This window comes from Ovis aries, chromosome 11 (genome assembly GCF_016772045.2).
Source record: "Ovis aries strain OAR_USU_Benz2616 breed Rambouillet chromosome 11, ARS-UI_Ramb_v3.0, whole genome shotgun sequence".
Taxonomy (NCBI): domain Eukaryota; kingdom Metazoa; phylum Chordata; class Mammalia; order Artiodactyla; family Bovidae; genus Ovis; species Ovis aries.
The window spans coordinates 25,196,650-25,213,039 of record NC_056064.1 but is presented as its reverse complement, the minus strand read 5'-3'; the positions used below and the strand labels follow the sequence as shown (position 1 = coordinate 25,213,039).

General features: G+C 54.6%; 1 protein-coding gene across 3 annotated transcripts in view; it reads right to left on the bottom strand.

Moving 5' to 3' along the window:
* The window catches only part of PITPNM3 (PITPNM family member 3), a 94,232-nt gene extending 88,685 nt beyond the window's left edge, over window positions 1–5,547 (bottom strand). For all 3 annotated transcript variants that reach the window (XM_042255556.2, XM_042255557.2, XM_027975097.3), the window contains exon 1: window positions 5,430–5,547. In XM_042255556.2, the coding sequence (XP_042111490.1) occupies window positions 5,430–5,451 (22 nt within the window). In that variant the 5' untranslated portion in view covers window positions 5,452–5,547. The remainder of the gene's footprint in view (window positions 1–5,429) is intronic.
* Between the last annotated feature and the right edge of the window lie 10,843 nt (window positions 5,548–16,390).

Sequence of the window (16,390 nt, the reverse complement as noted above, 5' to 3'; positions counted from 1 at the left end):
AGTAAAGCCACGGGGAGAGAGGCTGAGGGGGGAGAGAGGCTGAGGGGGAAGAGAGCAGTGTTTGAGCTAGAGCAAACTCAGAGCTGTCCTGTCCCCCCCAACTCTTTCCTTCTCATTCCCCTTTTACAGGTGAGAAAACTGAGGCCCAGAGGGGCAGTTCAAGAGCAACCAGTGACAGGGCCAGGTCTATTCTTTGTCACACAGTCAAATTCCTAGGAATGCTGAATCCAAGAGAAGAGACCTAAGTTCTAATTCCAGCTCTGCCTCTAACTTCATGTGTGACCCTGGAATCAGATACTTAACCATTCTGGGCCTCAGTTTTCTCATCCATGAAATGGGAATGACATCAGCCCTACTTCAAAGAGACGTTGGCATGTTGTTGGATAGGAAAGCATGTTGACTGCTACCCAAAATGAGCCAGATTGTTCCTGGAATGCTAATCACTGACCCTCTCCCAGCCTGGAATCCCAGGGAATTTCTAGGAGGCACCCAGATCAAAAAGAAGCCCCCAGTCCTCAAGTCCTCACTGGTCTTGGGAGTTCACACCCTCTGTTCTTGAAGACACCAGAGCTCAGAGAAAAACCTTTTGCCTTTCTGGCCTTGGTCTCCCACCTGTATAATTAACTGGTAGGACCGGAAGATCTCCAAAACTCTTCTAGCGACGAACTGTTACAGTCCACTAAGATATATATGAGAAAGCATCACACATTCTGGCCAGTCTGACACAGACAGGGCCCCAGAGAAGGGGGTCTAGCCATGTGTCCAGACTTTGTGTGCCACCACTGGACTCCCAAACACCAGCCAAGACCGCCACCAGGGTTTATGGGCCCAGGATCATGTGCTTGCTGTGGGACTGTTTTACGAACTGTGCTGTGTTGACTCACCGCCCCACACCTCATCACAGGCAGGGCTAAGAGGCACCAAAGGGTCTCAAGCTGAAGCCTGCTGGGGCCTGCCAGGTTGACTGCTATGACAGGTAACTGCAGAAGAACCAGAGACAGGCCCAAGCTCTAGCACGTCTATGACTGCACAGAAGGCCGCTAAGGCTTCCTGGAGGCAGAGCTTTAGAAGGGCTTTGAGTTGGGGCGCTGGTGTCTGATTTGGCCCTAGCCATCTCCTTAGGGGCTTCCCAGGTGGCCTTAGTGTTAAAGAACCCACCTGCCAAAGCAGGAGACGTAAGAGAAATGGGATCGATCCCTGGGTGGGGAAGATCCCCTGGAGTAGAAAATGGCACCCCACTCCAGTATTCTTGCCTGGAGAATCGCACTGACAGTGGAGCCTGGAGGGCTACAGTCCATGGGGTTGCAGAGAGCCGGACATGACTGAAGTGACTGAGCGCGTGCTCATGGATCCCTAGGAACCTCAAAGGTGTGTTTGCCATCACCACATAGAATCATGAGGCCCTTCGGCAGATACACAGCAAAGCCATTCTGGTACCCCAGGCTTGGGAGTTTCTGAGTCGTGCCTCAAATCTGGCTCTTCCTCAAAGTCCTGAGAATCTCAGAGCTGGTCCCTTTCCCAAGTTCCAAAACATTCTGTCCTCTGAGGGATCCGGCCACTTCCCTCACCCTCGTCTCCCCCGCCATAAACACCACCTGGGGACTACGAAGCAGAGGCCCAGGAGGAGGTCTGACTTTGGGATGGTGAGAGGGCAGCTGACCCAGCAGAACCAGGTTCAAACCAAATCTCTGGAGACACAGGTTCTGGGCCCAATTCTGCCACCACCTTTTTCCACTGGGCCCCCCTCCCCAGGGCTCAGTGTCAGCTCCTGGCAAATGCTTTGAACATAAGTTTCTGAAGGCGTGCCCCCAGCTCTGCTCCTAAAGGATCAGTATTTTACTGACTCAAATTACTGGGTTTGATACACTCCAGCCTGCTGGCTCCTCCCCAACACCTGGGAGCAAATAAACTGGTTCCTCCAGCCTGGAAGAGGGCCCAGCCCTATAGCCCCCTCCCAGCCTCTCCAGACAGCGGCTCTGGCCCAGCCAGAGAGGTTCAAAAACCGTCCTGGCTTCTGCCTCGGCTCCTGCCAAGGCAGGGCCTTCCACTTGTCCTGCCCCCAGGGTTGACCTGCCTGCCAACCTGCTGAGGCCAGAGGGGCATAGGGAGGAAGGGAGGGGCCCGGAGGCTGGCAGGAACCAGCGCAAACCCTTCCCTACTGAGCCCTGCCCGGCTGGCCTCTCTCTCTGCCCTCCTAGGAGGGATCTGTCAAAACACCCAAACCTTATGCGTCCCTCCCATCTTCCACATTCTCCAGAGTTTCTCGCAGCCCTCTGCACCCCTCCAGGAACCTTCTCCCCAGCCAGCCAACTTTCTCCACCGTTGGGCACCTCCTCCCCACCCACCCCCTCTACAGGCACATTTTTCCCATTCCCAAGACTAGGAGGTCTTATCTGCACCTTTCTGTACAAATTCTGCCACCCTTTAAAGGCCCAGCTTCTAGAGGAATTCAGCCTTCACTGTTTCAAGCCCCCATTGGCCTCCTCCCTGTCGGCAACACACTTGAGGCCTGCCACCCAGATAGCTCTGTATTGTAAGAGGTCATTTCCCAGACCCTCCCCACTATCCCCCTCTCCTCCCTCCTACAGACTTTCATCCCATAGGTAGTATCTCTCCTCCTTTGTCCAGTAGATCGAGCGCTCTCTCAGGCCAAGACCAAGGGCTCTCCTTGCCTAGCCTTTTCTGTCAAGACTGGACACAGGGCACCATAACCATCCTGGTCTGTGTGACTGAAACCTTCCCATTTGGGATCCACCCCCTGCCATTTATCCAATCCTTTCTAAGACTTGATTACATTTTCTCTTGTACCTGGGTTCTCCTGGCAACATGGAAGCTCCTTTCACTGCCTCCCTTCAGCTCCTGTGTGACTCTGTTGACACAGCCATGGCTGGTTGCTTAGGGTGTGCACTGCACAAGTCTGGGCTGCTCTCACAGGACTACAATGCAATGACCTTGGAGTCAGGCACTAGGGCGGCTCTGAGACCCAAACCTCTATCTCTAGTCAATGGTCCCCTTGGCCAGATTTAGACAGAACACCTCATAGGCCACAGAGCAGACTCTTTCATTCACAGGCCAGATTCTCACAGCCTTCACCCTTCCCCAGTTCTAATGTCACCCCCAGGGTGAAGGCCTGATCATTTCTGTCAGTCTGTCCATCCACAGTAGATGGTCCTGAATAGCCACCCCTGTCTGTGTCACATCCCATCCTTGGGTCTCAGTTTCTCTAGCTGTAAAGAGAAGGACCTGAGCCCCTGTCGCCAAGGACTCCCTCTGTTGTAAAGCTCCCCAGTCCATCCTCACAGACTTCGATCTCCATGCACACATTACTGCCTGCTGTCTTCAAGTCAACAAGCTTAGAAGGCTTAGGAAGAGAAGGGACTTTTACAAAATGCAAAGGAGCCTGGAAGAACTCAGAAGAGGAGGAGTAATCCGATCTTGCTAGGGTCGATCCCAAAGGCTCCTTGGGGTGGCAGCTGAGCGTGGGAGGGAGAAGCTTGGGCTGTTGGACCCATGGAGGAGAAAGGCGGGGAGGGGGGGTCCATGCTGCCCTGAGGGAAAGGGCCAAGCATGAAATTGCAGCAGGAAAGACAAGATGTTAGAATAGCACGAGGCACCGATGCTCAGGGCAGAGCAGTTCTTCACCTGTCACAGGAACAAATTCCCACGGACTCTTGGTCTAGAGACCAAATGACACACGGACCAAGGTGGAAGGGCTGGAACCTCTGAGGGTAACATTGGAGAAAATCCATCGTTAGAAGTCCTTACAGTCTGGCCCGACATCCAGGCTCTGCCCAGACCCTCTGGGCCACCTGGATGGAGGTATTTCTTTGAGTTTCGGTTTGCAGATGTTTTCAGAAGGGAAGAGTAACACTTCCTGCCTCCCGGGATGGTGGTGCACATTGCCTGGTGCCTAGTAAAAGCAGCGATTGTTAACTGCTGTTGTGTTGACGGTGTTCGGGTAGGTGAAGTGTGCAAGGGGCGTGCATGAACTTGCACATGCATGCACACAAGGCGCGAGGACAGTGTGGGGGACACACACCTGCCATGTGCTCTTGTGTGAGTAATTGGGGTGGGCAAGGACCCAAGGAGACCGCCTTTTCCAGCCCCATGGGTGTCATCTCCTGGTGCCTCCCTTTGGAGAGGAAAAGGGAGGGAAGTGAGAAAGGGAGTGTTTAGATGTGTTCCTCACTGGCTGTGTCGCACACAACCAGCCCCACCCAGACAGGACTCCAGGGGACAGAACAGGAGTATATTCTCAGGCACCCAAAGCACACACCCAGCATATGTATAGGAGCATCGGGACCTGGTCCAGGATCAGGGCAGCATCCAAGGGGTGGCAGTGGCTTTACACACACACAGCCCAGCAGAATCCACTCCAAGTGTGTGCAGAAGTGAACTCACACTCATTCCATCTCTGCCACCACTGACGGAGAGAGGGTGGGGTTCGTGCCAAACCATTGCTGAGTCCGAGGGGGTGCCATGGCACCTGCCAACGTCACAGGCTGGGTGTGAGTGCATAGGAGATTTACACATGCCAGCCTCGAAAGCCGGCCCTGCTGCGACCAGGCTTGCTGCCACCCTCGTTGCAGCGCCCTCTCAAGTCACCCTCGGGCCCAGAGAGTGCGAACAGGGGCAGCGTCTGGTCCACCTCCTCATCCCAGTGCCCAGCTCTGGGCCTGGCACAAAGCAGATGTTGGTGAATGAACGTCTGGCCGAATGAATGAAGAAATGACTAACGCCCACTCCCTCACACCCCGGACCACACGGCCTGGGTCTGGGGGAGGGCAGAGCCCTGGGGACCGCAGAAGAGCACCCCCCACCCTTCAGACTTCGGGCCCCGAGGCTCTGCTTCCCAGGGTCCGGGAGGGGGAGGGGGCGGGACGGCTCACAAGCCGGTGTGGAGCGGAGCACCCCTCCTTCCCCAGAAGAAATCTGGGTCTCCTGCCTGAGCTGGGGGCGGGGAGGCGGGGGGTAGTTGGTTGTCGCGCCCTGGATAGCGAGAGCGGCAGGACAAGGGGGCGCGTCCTGGTTGGCGCTGGGGTTGGGGCGGGGGGCGTGGGATAGAGCGGCAGCCGCGGGACCTCGCCTTCGTTCCCCGCGCCCGGGTCTGCCCAGGGTCTCGGGAGGGTGGCGATCGTTCCCCTCCGCCGGGCCGGGCAGGGGCGCCGCGGACCTAGCCCTTTCCAGAGGGGCGGTGGCGAGGGGACGCGGTGTCCCACGAGGTGACCGGGGGCGCAGGAAGGACGCGGGGCGCGCGGAGCCCCCTCTCCACGCTCCCAGGGGGCCGGCCGCGCCGCCGCCCGCTCGGCCCGCCCAGAACCTCCGCCCACCTGCGCCGGGGGCTCACCTGGACCGGCGGCCCCCCCACCTCGAGCCGCGCGAGTCCCTCCCCCCGCTGGCGGCCCGGCCCTCCCGGCGCCCGCCCTCACCTGCACGGCCCGCCTTGGCCATGGCCCGGGCGGCGGGCTCCGGCGGCGCTGCGCGCGCTCCTCGCGGCTCCCAGCCCAGTCCCGGCCGCCCAGCCGCCTCCGGCCGCGAGCGGACTCCGAGCGCCGCGCCCCGCGCCCCCGCCCCGCTCGCCGCGGCCGCCGCCACCGCAGCCGCCGCCGCCTCGCCGCTCCCTCCCGCTCCCTTAAAGGCGCCGAGCGGCGGCCGCGCCGGCCCCCCCGCGCTGCCGGGGAGGGCCTGACGGAGGAAGGCGCCCAACGCCGCCCCCGCGGGCCCGCACTCCCGCCCGGGGCCGCGGCCGCCGCTCCAACACGCTCCGCTCCGAGCCCCGGACGGGCGCGGAGACGCGGAGACACTGCGGTCCGGGCGGAGATGGGCACGCGGACCTGGAGTCGGGGGCGAGAGCCACGGACACTGGGCACTAGAGACACCTCTGGGGCCGAAACCCCGACGGGAGAGGGGGAGAGAAATTCGGAGCAGACTCGCTTCCCTGGCACCTGGAGAGTGACGGAGAGCAGAGAGGAGAGACAGGAAGAAGGACCTGGGGAGGGCTCCCGGGAAGCCAAGAGGGAGGTGGCTCCAGGGATCGGAGGCGAGATGGACCCTCCATCAGCCCCCAGTCCAAGGAATCGTTTTCTGGGATCCAGAACCTGGGTGTAAACTAGCCTCAGACGGGAAGGGATTTCTGTGCCCTTAGCTCTAAAAGAAGGTGTAAAAACACATGCAGAGCCCCCCTGGGATTCCAGGCTGGAGCAGTTTGGGGAGGCCAGGAGCCTAGCGGTGAGCAATAGCCCACTTTCGCTTCCCAAACCTAGGGGGCAGACATCCTGGTGAACAGGCCTAGCAGAGGCTAGGAAGGTTGGTGTTGTGGCTTCTGCCTGGTGGTGGCCAGGGATTCACGGTCCAGCCCCAAAAGGGGATGAGAGAAGGCCAGTTGTCTCACTGGCACTTGGGGGGGGGGGTAGCCAGATGGGAGGCTCAGGGGAGAGAGCAGTCTTATCCCTAGCCCAGGGCTGGGCCAGATCCATGGGCCCAACAGATGGCTGACCAGGCTCTGGCAGCTCCCAACACCCCCATAGCCGGCTGCCTGGCTGTCTGCTGCTGGAGAGGGCTAGGGGGTATCTGTTCTCAGGTGACTTTTCAACCTCCCCCAAGCTAAGCTCCCTTGGGAAGATACTCTCTGCTTCCTTCCGAGGAACTGGAAAGGGCTAAAACCCAGTTGCAACCTGTAGCCAAGCTCCCCACCCACCCTGTCGCACTCCGGCTGTTCAGGGAAAAGAATAATTCCATGCTCAGGCTAGCCACGGTCCCAGCTCCAGGGTCCCATTAACCCGTCTATAGAAACAGGGCACGCATGGGGCTAAACGGGTCCTCAGCGGGCATTTGGCCCAGCATTGACTCCCTCACTCTGGGACTTTGTCTCCATCCACAGGATCCCCCTCAAGTGGCCCTTCGGCTGCTGGTTTATTGCATCCAAGGACCAGGAGCTCAGTATCTCAAACAAGAGTTTTTCCATCTTTGGACACTGCTGATCGTGGGAATGTTTCCCCTTGTTTTAGCTGAACTCTGCACACTGTATGACCCCACCCTCAGTGGGTCCTTCTGGGACCTCACTCAACCAAACCAAGGACAATCTGTCCAAATCCCCTAGTGTGGCTTCACCGAGAAGGACCAACCAGCCTGATTTGCCAGAGACCCCTGGTTTTAGCACTGAAAGTCACATATCCCAAGAAGTCTCTCAGACCCCAGAGTGCTGGTTCTTGGAACCAGACAGCAGTGCAGACCAATAGACAGAATTTCAGCAGCTCTGAGGTTGTAGCCAGAGCTCTTGGCCAGCATGCGCCATCCGTCAGCAGCTGGGAGCACGTGAGTGAATCCCTGCAGCCTTTCCCCATTACTCAGGCGTGGTGGGGGTAGACTTAGCCATGAGTGGGCAGGCGGTATGCTCAGGGCTTTACACATATATCATGTCATTTAACCCTCAGGCACTCCCTATATAATATCCTCAGATGTCTTGTATTATGCCCAGTTAACACATAAGGAAGAGCTTCCCTGGTGGCTCAGTGGTGAAGCATCTACCTGCAATACAGGAGACGTGGGTTTGATCCCTGGGTTGGGAAGATCCCCTGGAGAAGGAAATGGCAACCCACTCCAGTATTCTTGCTGGGAAAATGCCATGGGCAGGGGAGCCTGGAGGGCTACAGTCTATGAGGTCTCAAAGAGTCAGACACCACTTAGGGATTGAGCACGTAACACACACAAGGAAAGGGAGGCCGAGAAATTTCGGTGCCTGTGTTCCGTCCATTGGGCTCGACTGTCTTCACCCTTCCCTGCAGGTGGGGCACAGTCAGAAACCTGACTGCTCGGACCATGTCCAGGTTTGGCCACCTGCTCTGTGGGTGTGAGTTGTCACAGCGGAACAATAAAGTGGCCTCAGAGTGGACACACCTGGGCCCGAGCACCTCCCCGGACCCTTGGCTCACAGTGGCAGCTGTGACCGCAGCCTGGCAGGGACCTAGCTTCCAGGCAGCACCTCACATGTGTGTGCGTGCGTGTGTGTGTGTGTGTGTGTGTGTGTGTGTGTGTGTGTGTGTGAATGCATAGGCAAAAACATCATGCTTCCTGAGGTGGGCACTAAGACCCCTCCCACCAGTCCATGCAGTCACCACAAACTCTTGCAGGGGAGTGTGGTGGGTAAGGGGATGCGGCCAGTTGATGGGAATGACAGAAATCATCCAGCCAGACCCTCCTCCGTGTCCCCATTTCTCAGATGGGAAGGCAGTAGACCAGAGGTGAAGGAGACTTGCCACATGACAACACGCATCCAGGCTCCATCCATGGCTTCCCCACTTCCAACCTCCGCCACAGTCCCAGCCCCCACGTGAAGATCAGTGTTGCTGTGTGGCTCTGGAGTCCAACAGGGAATGTTGGGCCCTGGCCCCCCAAATGTGCTGGCTGTGACCTGCTGGCCCTGCCTTCAGACAGCAAACACATCAGGACACAAAGCCATTAGATTAACTGGTGGGAGTTAACTTCCCGCGTCAGAAGAATCGTCCTTAATTGAAGAAAGAAGTAACTAGCAATTTAGAGACGCTGACCTCGGCTGCCTGCAGGAGAGAGAAGCCAGAGTCAGCCAGGGCTCCCAGCTCTGCGACCAAGAGACGGTGTCAGAGTTCCAGACAGGATCCTTCCTCTGGGACCTGCTGACCAGGCCCTTTCCCCTGCCCACCATCTGGTCAGCTGTTGCCTCTGGACTGCCAGGTGACCCCAGGCTCAGCCAAGCTTGCCAGCCCAGAGAATTAGGGGAAAGGTGCAGAGGCCAGTGCTGCCTGTCCCCAGGAGAACATGAACACAGATGTGGACAGAGCAGAGGGCTTCAGGCGGGTGGGGAGTGGGGGATGGCTGGGGAGACTCCTCTACACTATAGACGGAAGACCTGGGTGTCCATCCTGGGGAGGGGTTGCCAAGGCACTTGGACAGGTAAGTGACCATCAACAACAGCCAGTGTGGCCCTATGGAGAGGTAGCCACACCAGGTTATAATTATTTCCTTTTTGGACACATGGCAGCTGGTGGACTTCGGTATTGCCATGCCTGCTGGGCCTGGCACGGCCACTGCCCAACTTTCTGATGGTGACTTGTGGACAGTATGGGGGTCAGCAGCAGGACAATGGGCTGGTTAAGTGACTTACTCCCGTCCACTGCCAATGGATGCCTGCAGAAGGAAGCTTGGAGCAGGACTAGGGCCAGTTCAAGCCCGGCAGCAACGGTGCCCACCACACTGAGTTCCCCAGCCTCTACCAGTTTCACGTGATCCTCTCTCAGTGGAACCGCTGGAAATACCTTCCAGCTCTGTCTCCAGGCCTGGCTTTCCTCTTCTTGGTCCCCTCCTCACTGGTTCCATGCTTTTTTTTTTTTTTTTTTTTTAATTCAAAGTCTGTATTGAATTTGTTACAATAGTGCTTCTGTTTAATGTTCTGACTTTTTGGCAAAGAGGCATGTGGGATCTTATCTCCCTGGCCAGGGATTGAAGCCGCAGCCCCTGCTTTGGAAGGTGAAATCTTAACTACTGGGCTGCTAGGGAAGTCCCTGGTTCCCACACTTTAAAGAACCTAAGTGGTTGTTCACTGCCATGAGGATCACCTCCAATCACAAAAGCAACCTTAGGAACAGATGCTCTTCTTTGGAACCTTCTAGAACAGCTGGGAGGGGCTGGTTTGTCCTCACTATTGCATTCTCTCACCTGGCTGCCCCCAATTCATCCGGGACACTGGAGAGAATATGCTTTTGTATCCAGAACTCTCCTTCTTGCTGGGAGCTGTGGCTTATCTAGTCCGTGCTTCCTCCTCCAATCTCAGAAAGCATTAGGACTCTGCCTGTCCCCTTTCCTGCTACATCAGGAACTGCAGCCTCATGTTCACAGCAAATGCTGTAAAGGAAGTATTGGATCACCAAGGGTCTCATCTGCCTCTCCCTGCAGAGGCACAGAGGCAGGGAGATTCCCTTAAGATCAACACAAATGACCTTTTAGGTGAGTGCCAGACCCCAGGTATAAGAGCCTCTGGCTGGGACAGAACCTCAGCCAGTAGACCAAGGCAAATGCTCCTCCTTTACAGAGACCATGGTCCACCCCAGGCCCACAAGATGGGTGAGGGGCTGCAAAATTTAGATGACATTCACATTCCTGAGTCCTCACGGATTTTGAGAGATGCTTGGAGACATCTTGCAGAACCTGTTGAACTGATACCTCACCTGATTTTTTGAGTGCTGAGATGAACTGAGGCTCCAGTCTAGATTTTATCTCATCAATTGCTGTTTCGCTGGCACCTCTCTTCTTCTGAGTGGGGCATGCTGGTAGAAGGGATTTTGGAGAGAGTACCTGGAGAGGCTGAGGGTAGGTGTTTTAAGAAAAGAGGTAAGCTGTTTGGAGGCAGAAAGAGGTGGCTGCTGCTGTGAGGAATGAGCTGATTTAAGAGGCTGCCCAATAGGTTAGCAGCGATTTATCTCTGAGTCTCCCGTTTGCAGTTGGAGCTGCATTTTGTGTTTGTTTGATGTCAAGTCTGTTGAGATTGGCCCCAAGCAAACCCAGTTGTCTTCAAGTTATATTTAGACCAAATACAAATGAAGAACTGGGTGAAAATCAAAAACACGCTGCAAGAGTGGTCCTTGGAGTCTGCGCTCCTACAAACATCCATCAGTACCTGGGCCTGAAACAAGCTCTTACTGATTCGCCCACCTCAGCCCTGTTGCTCTCCTGCCCTGGCCCTGCACGTGACACTGTTTATATATGACAGATTCCAGTACGCAGAGAACCAAACACAGGTATGGATGATAAGGCCCTAAGGGTGTTCTTGCCTGGAGAATCCCAGGGACGGGGGAGCCTGGTGGGCTGCTGTCTATGGGGGTCGCACAGAGTCGGACACGACTAAAGTGACTTAGCAGCAGCAAGGAGACAATAGATCAGCCTGTGGGTCCTGATTACTAATGTAACTGTATTGACAAGACAGGAAATCGCAACCAGATTATGTAAATAGATTATGTAATAGACAGTGGCTTTATCCGCACCTAGGAGAAGGCAATGGCACCCCACTCCAGTACTCTTGCCTGGAAAATCCCATGGACGGAGGAGCCTGGTAGGCTGCAGTCCATGGAGTCGCTAAGAGTCGGACACAACTGAGCAACTTCACTTTCACTTTTCACTTTCATGCATTGGAGAAGGAAATGGCAACCCACTCCAGCGTTCTTGCCTGGAGAATCCCAGGGTCGGGGGAGCCTGGTGGGCTGCCATCTACGGGGTCGCACAGAGTCGGACACGACTGAAGCGACTTAGCAGCAGCAGCAGCAGCATACCTCAGATACGACTTTCCTCTGGCTCCACTACTCCATGTGGTCCTTGCTCTGAACCTCTACAAGGTCCTAGCTCTGGCCATGCTGATCGAGTACCTGGACGGCAGTGCTGGAAGGTCCTGAGGGAATCGTCTTGACCTGAACCATCTTTATCTGTTTTGTTTTCACCCGAGAGGCCCCTAGTAGGTTATAATAAGATTGGTGTTTACGAGCTCATGGCATCTCCTAGCAGTCTGGGCAAAGTCTTTTTCTTTTTTGGTCTCTTTCTGTCTTCATGCCCAGTCCGTTCCTCTCCTCCGAATGCTCATGTTTTTCCAGTCTACCTTTAGGAGCTCTTTCTCCTGTCTGTTTACCCTGAGCGCTATAGACCTGCATGTGTGCACGCTCAGTCACTCAGTCGTGTCTGACTCTTTGCCACTCTATGGCCTGTAGCCCACCAGGTCCTCTGTCCCTGGGATTCTCCAGGCAAGAATACTGGAGCGGGTTGCCATGCCCTCCTCCAGGGACCTTCCCAGCCCAGGGATCAAACCCTCGGGCTTCTTGCGTCTCCTGCATTGGCAGGTGGGTTCTTACCACTAGCGCCACCTGGGAAGCCCTATATACCTGCGTGGATGTATTTAAAACTTTCCATAAGGGCACCGTGGCTAGCTGGTTCTACTTCTTACTCCCCCGTTTAACAGTGTTTTCAGATCTGTTCACACTGATATTGGTAGGTTTGGCTGGTTCCTTTCGATGCTAGTGTTTCATAGTGTGGTAAGACCTCACCTTGTATTCCCTCATCCCCTCTTGGGCCTTTAGTTTTCACAGCTCCTCGCTGCTACAAATACTGCTCCAGCAAACATCCCCTTGCGCTTCTTGGGTTTCCACGTTGGAGATTCTCTGGGGCACATGCACAGCGCAGGAGCCGTAGGGCCACTGGGGACACGTAGATTCCCCAAGTCACCGCAACAGCAAGCTACTCTGAGAGAGTGTGTTCTGCCAGTGCCCCATCTGATAATAGTAAAAGGGAGGCCAGAACAGGGAAAAGGACTCGTCCTAATTTAGAACCGGAGGCTCCATCCACTCAGAACACTCCACAGAGCCAGCAGGACGGCCACAGCCTCACTGAGCCGGAAGCTCAGCCTGTGATACCAGTTTTCTCACTCTCCTCCAGATCCAAGCAGGGTGGTACCCACCACACACCTCCCCAGGAGGTGATGGAGAAGGAGGTGGGTGGTCTGAGCTGAAGTCAGCACAGAAAGGCCTCCTGTTCAACAGGAATAAACGCTGGCAGCCCCTGTGGCCCGCGTGTGATTAAAGCTCCCACTGCAGACCACACCTCCCACCACTCTCTCTGCAGAGGCATCATCGGTATTTGTTGATACAGATATCAAAGTGTATCAGTCTTAACTCTCCAGAGAGGACCCCACACCACCAAGGCTCAGATAACTGCTGGATAGAAGCCAAGACACAGTCATTGTAGAGACTCGGAGAGAACTGCTAAAAGGGGTCAATCTGTCCATCCTTCTGTCTCCAGACTTTGCTAAAACCTTCAGACCTCTCTGTTAGGCCAGCTGGAAGAAGGCTCTTTACATCCACTCTGTTTCTCTCCAACAGTACAACAACAACAAGAGATACTTGCTGAGTGACTACTGTGTACCTGGAAGTATTTTAAGTCCTTTTCACGTGGCGCCTCATTTAATCCTTCCAGCAATATAATGAGGGAGGCATTATTATCAGTTCAGTTCAGTCACTCAGTCGTGTCCAACTCTTTGTGACCGCATGGACTGTAGCACGGCAGGCTTCCCTGTCCATCACCAACTCCTGGAGCTTGCTCAAACTCATGTCCATCAAGTCGGTGATGTCATTATTATAACCGTTCCCATTTCACAGATAAGGAACAGGCTCAGAGAGGCTAGGTATCTTTCTTTAGGTCACACAGCTAGTAAGTAGTGGGCCAAGTATTCCAAACCAAGCCCTCTGATATCTACAATTCTCCCCCTTAACCTCTACAGAGAAGAAGATGAGAAATAAATAAGACAAAAGCAAGACACAGGAAGCTGAGAAGCTGAAATTCTACCACTAAACTCCAGGTGCAGCCTCGGGCACTGTCCTGTCTATGCTAGGTTCTTACCCAGCATCTTTGCCGCTGGGCCCTGACTCTGTGGTTTTCCAAAGCCCACACTGGAGATGCTCTGGCAGGTGGAAAAGCTGAGTCAGCAGGACTCTCCAGGGCACTGATGCTGCAGCCTTGGCCAGGGCAGAAGCCTACTGGGGCTATCAGTGCCTCCCTCCCCTGAGCAGCTGGCCTCGCATCCCAGGGCAGATCTGTGGGTGGGCACTGCTGCAGCTATCTATTCCTATTGGCATCTGAACGCTTCTGGTCAGAATGACTCAAAGGCTGAATCTTACAAGGGCTCCAAAAGTGAATTGACTCCACTTATTAAAGATATACTAGATTACTTGCCCGGGTGAAAAGATGCTCGGGGGACTCTAGGCCTTTCTCGAAGACAGAAACATCCCTTTCAGAGCTAAATCGCTCCCCCCACCCTTGTAAACCACGGAGGGGAGACATTACACGGGGCAGGTGCCAATTAAATTACCGGCTGAAGGATCGCAGTCCATCAAGGAAACATTCAGGCCCAGAAGGACTTCGGGTGAATAAAGAGGCAGTTGTAGAAATTCCCTCTGGTTATTTTATGCAAATCCATTTCTAGAGGCAGGAAGGCAAATACGGCAAGGAAAGGATTCACGGGAAGCCTTGACTTTCAGTCATGAAATGTGTAAGGAAGAGAGGGGGGATGAGGGCACGTGGGATCCCAACTCCCCAACTAAGGATGGAACCCATATCCCCTACAGCGGAGGCACAGGGTCTTAACCACTGGACCGCCAGGGAAGTCCCCCAAATCACTGAGGAACTGGGGGCTGTGTCAGTTCATGGATGACATAAACTTTGCTGCTGCTGCTGTTTAATCACTTTACTCATGTCCAACTCTTTGCAACCCCGTGGACTGTAGCCCACCAGGCACCTCTGTCCACGGGGATTCTTTAGGTAAGAATACTGGAGTGGGTTGTCATACCCTCCTCCAGGGGATCTTCCCCACCCAGGAATTGAACCTGAGTCTCCTGCATCTCCTGCATTGCAGGAGGATTGTTTACCACTGAGCCACCAGGGAAGCCTGACAGAGCCCCTGCCACCCCACAAAAGCTCAGTCCTGAAGACTTGCTGAGGTTAAGGGTGCCAGAACCTTCAGGAGAGCACTGCTTTCTGCTGCCTAGAGCCACCTGGGACTGGTGTCCTCAGAACACGAGAGTCCTGGTGTGTCCCCTGCAGGAAACTGCAGGGAAGGGGCCAGATGACCTCACAAACACAGGAACAGGCTGTCAGTCCTTCCATTGTGCTTCTTAGTCCAGGCTGCTGCAGGCTGTAACAGGATTTCAAATTTTTCAATGTTAAGACATTTCATACTTAGAAAAAAAGAACAACTATGATTTCCAGAGTTCACGTTATACTTCAAGCTCTAGAAAGTAAAATTTAGCCACCTGGCCTGAGATTTGGTGAACCTCAACTTAGAGAGGTAGATTTCTGCTCCCCTCCCTACCGTGAGTTATTAGAGATTCCTGGGGTGGGGAAATGAGATCTTTTCCCCCATGCATCGAAAGGAACACAGGGACGTCCCTGGCAGTCCAGCGGTTAAGATTTCGCCTTCCTCTGCAAGGTGTGCAGGTTCAATCCCTGGTCGGGGAGCTAAGATCCTGCATGTCTCCTGACAAACAGAAGCAATATTGTAACATATTCAATAAAGACTTTAAAAATGGTCCACATTAAAAAAAATATTTTCAAAAAAGGAGGCATAGTCTTAAAAAGTTAGAGGAAACAGTAGTGGAGGTAAAGAGACCCAATTCCACTCCTGATTTTCTATAAGATCTGTGGTTCAGATGGTAAAGAATCCACTTGCAATGCGGGAGACCTGGATTCGATTCCTTGGTTAGGAAGATCCCCTGGAGGAGGGCATGGCAACCCACTTCAGTATTCTTGCATGGAGAATCTCATGGACAGAGGAGCCTTGCAGGCTACAGTCCATGAGGTTGCAAAGAGTCAGGCACAACCGAGTGACTAAGCACAAAGGGGGTGATAAACCTCCTATGTCTACCTCAGAGTAAGAGGTTAGGAAAAGCTTTGTGATGGGGACGCTGCTTGTACACAGACAGCTTCAGGAGGATGACAGGGGAAGAGGTCAGATCCGACAATCATTCAGTTCAGGGTTCAGGCCCCATCCGAGCCTGCCTGGATCCCCCTGACATGACACCATAGGTGTGTGTATGTGTGCATATATATTCAATATATGTATATATATGTATGTGTATGTGTGCATATGATATATATATGTGTGTGTGTGTGTTTGTGTGTGTACTTGTGTTTGTATGTGTGTTTTTTGAGGCAAGAGTCCGTGATTTTTTCCAGATTTTTGAATGGACTCTGACTCTTCAAAACAGCCAGAACTCCTATTTCAGTCAAGCCCTTTGTGCAGCTGAGAAAAGAGGCCCCCCGAGTTAGTGTGGAGAGACCAGGGTGTGTTGGTGTCTAAAGCTGTGAATGATTATATGAGTTAATTAAAAGCTTTGGCAGAGCTGAGCCAGCATCCCTGTGCCCTCCCGCAGCAAGGTGGCCTTCTGCCATGCCCGCCACAGACAGGTCACAGGGCTGCGGCAGTGCCCGACCATGCATGCGTCTCAGGGCCCAGCATGGAGTGAGGAGCCGGGCCCACCCAGCCGCCCTGCCTTCCCCAGGCAAGGACCACAGAATCAGCACCAACGGGAAAGCTACATCCCAGGGCCCAGCCCCGATTGTCCTCGAAAAGCCCCCATGGCTCAGCGGGCCCCGCATCTGTTCCAAACATGCCTGGGATTTCTTTTTGACACAAAAGTAAATGTTGGCTGGAGAGCCACCTCCGTGCCTGACGAGGCTGCCGGCTTCTCATTGGAGGGCCTAGAGGAGACTCTGCAGGTCTTGGGATTGCCAAGACGCCTCCGTCACACTGAGCAGATATAAAATCCATTACCAGGAGCTAATAAGGGCTGGGAGGCCAGGCGGAGGACGTGCTGAGGGCACAGCG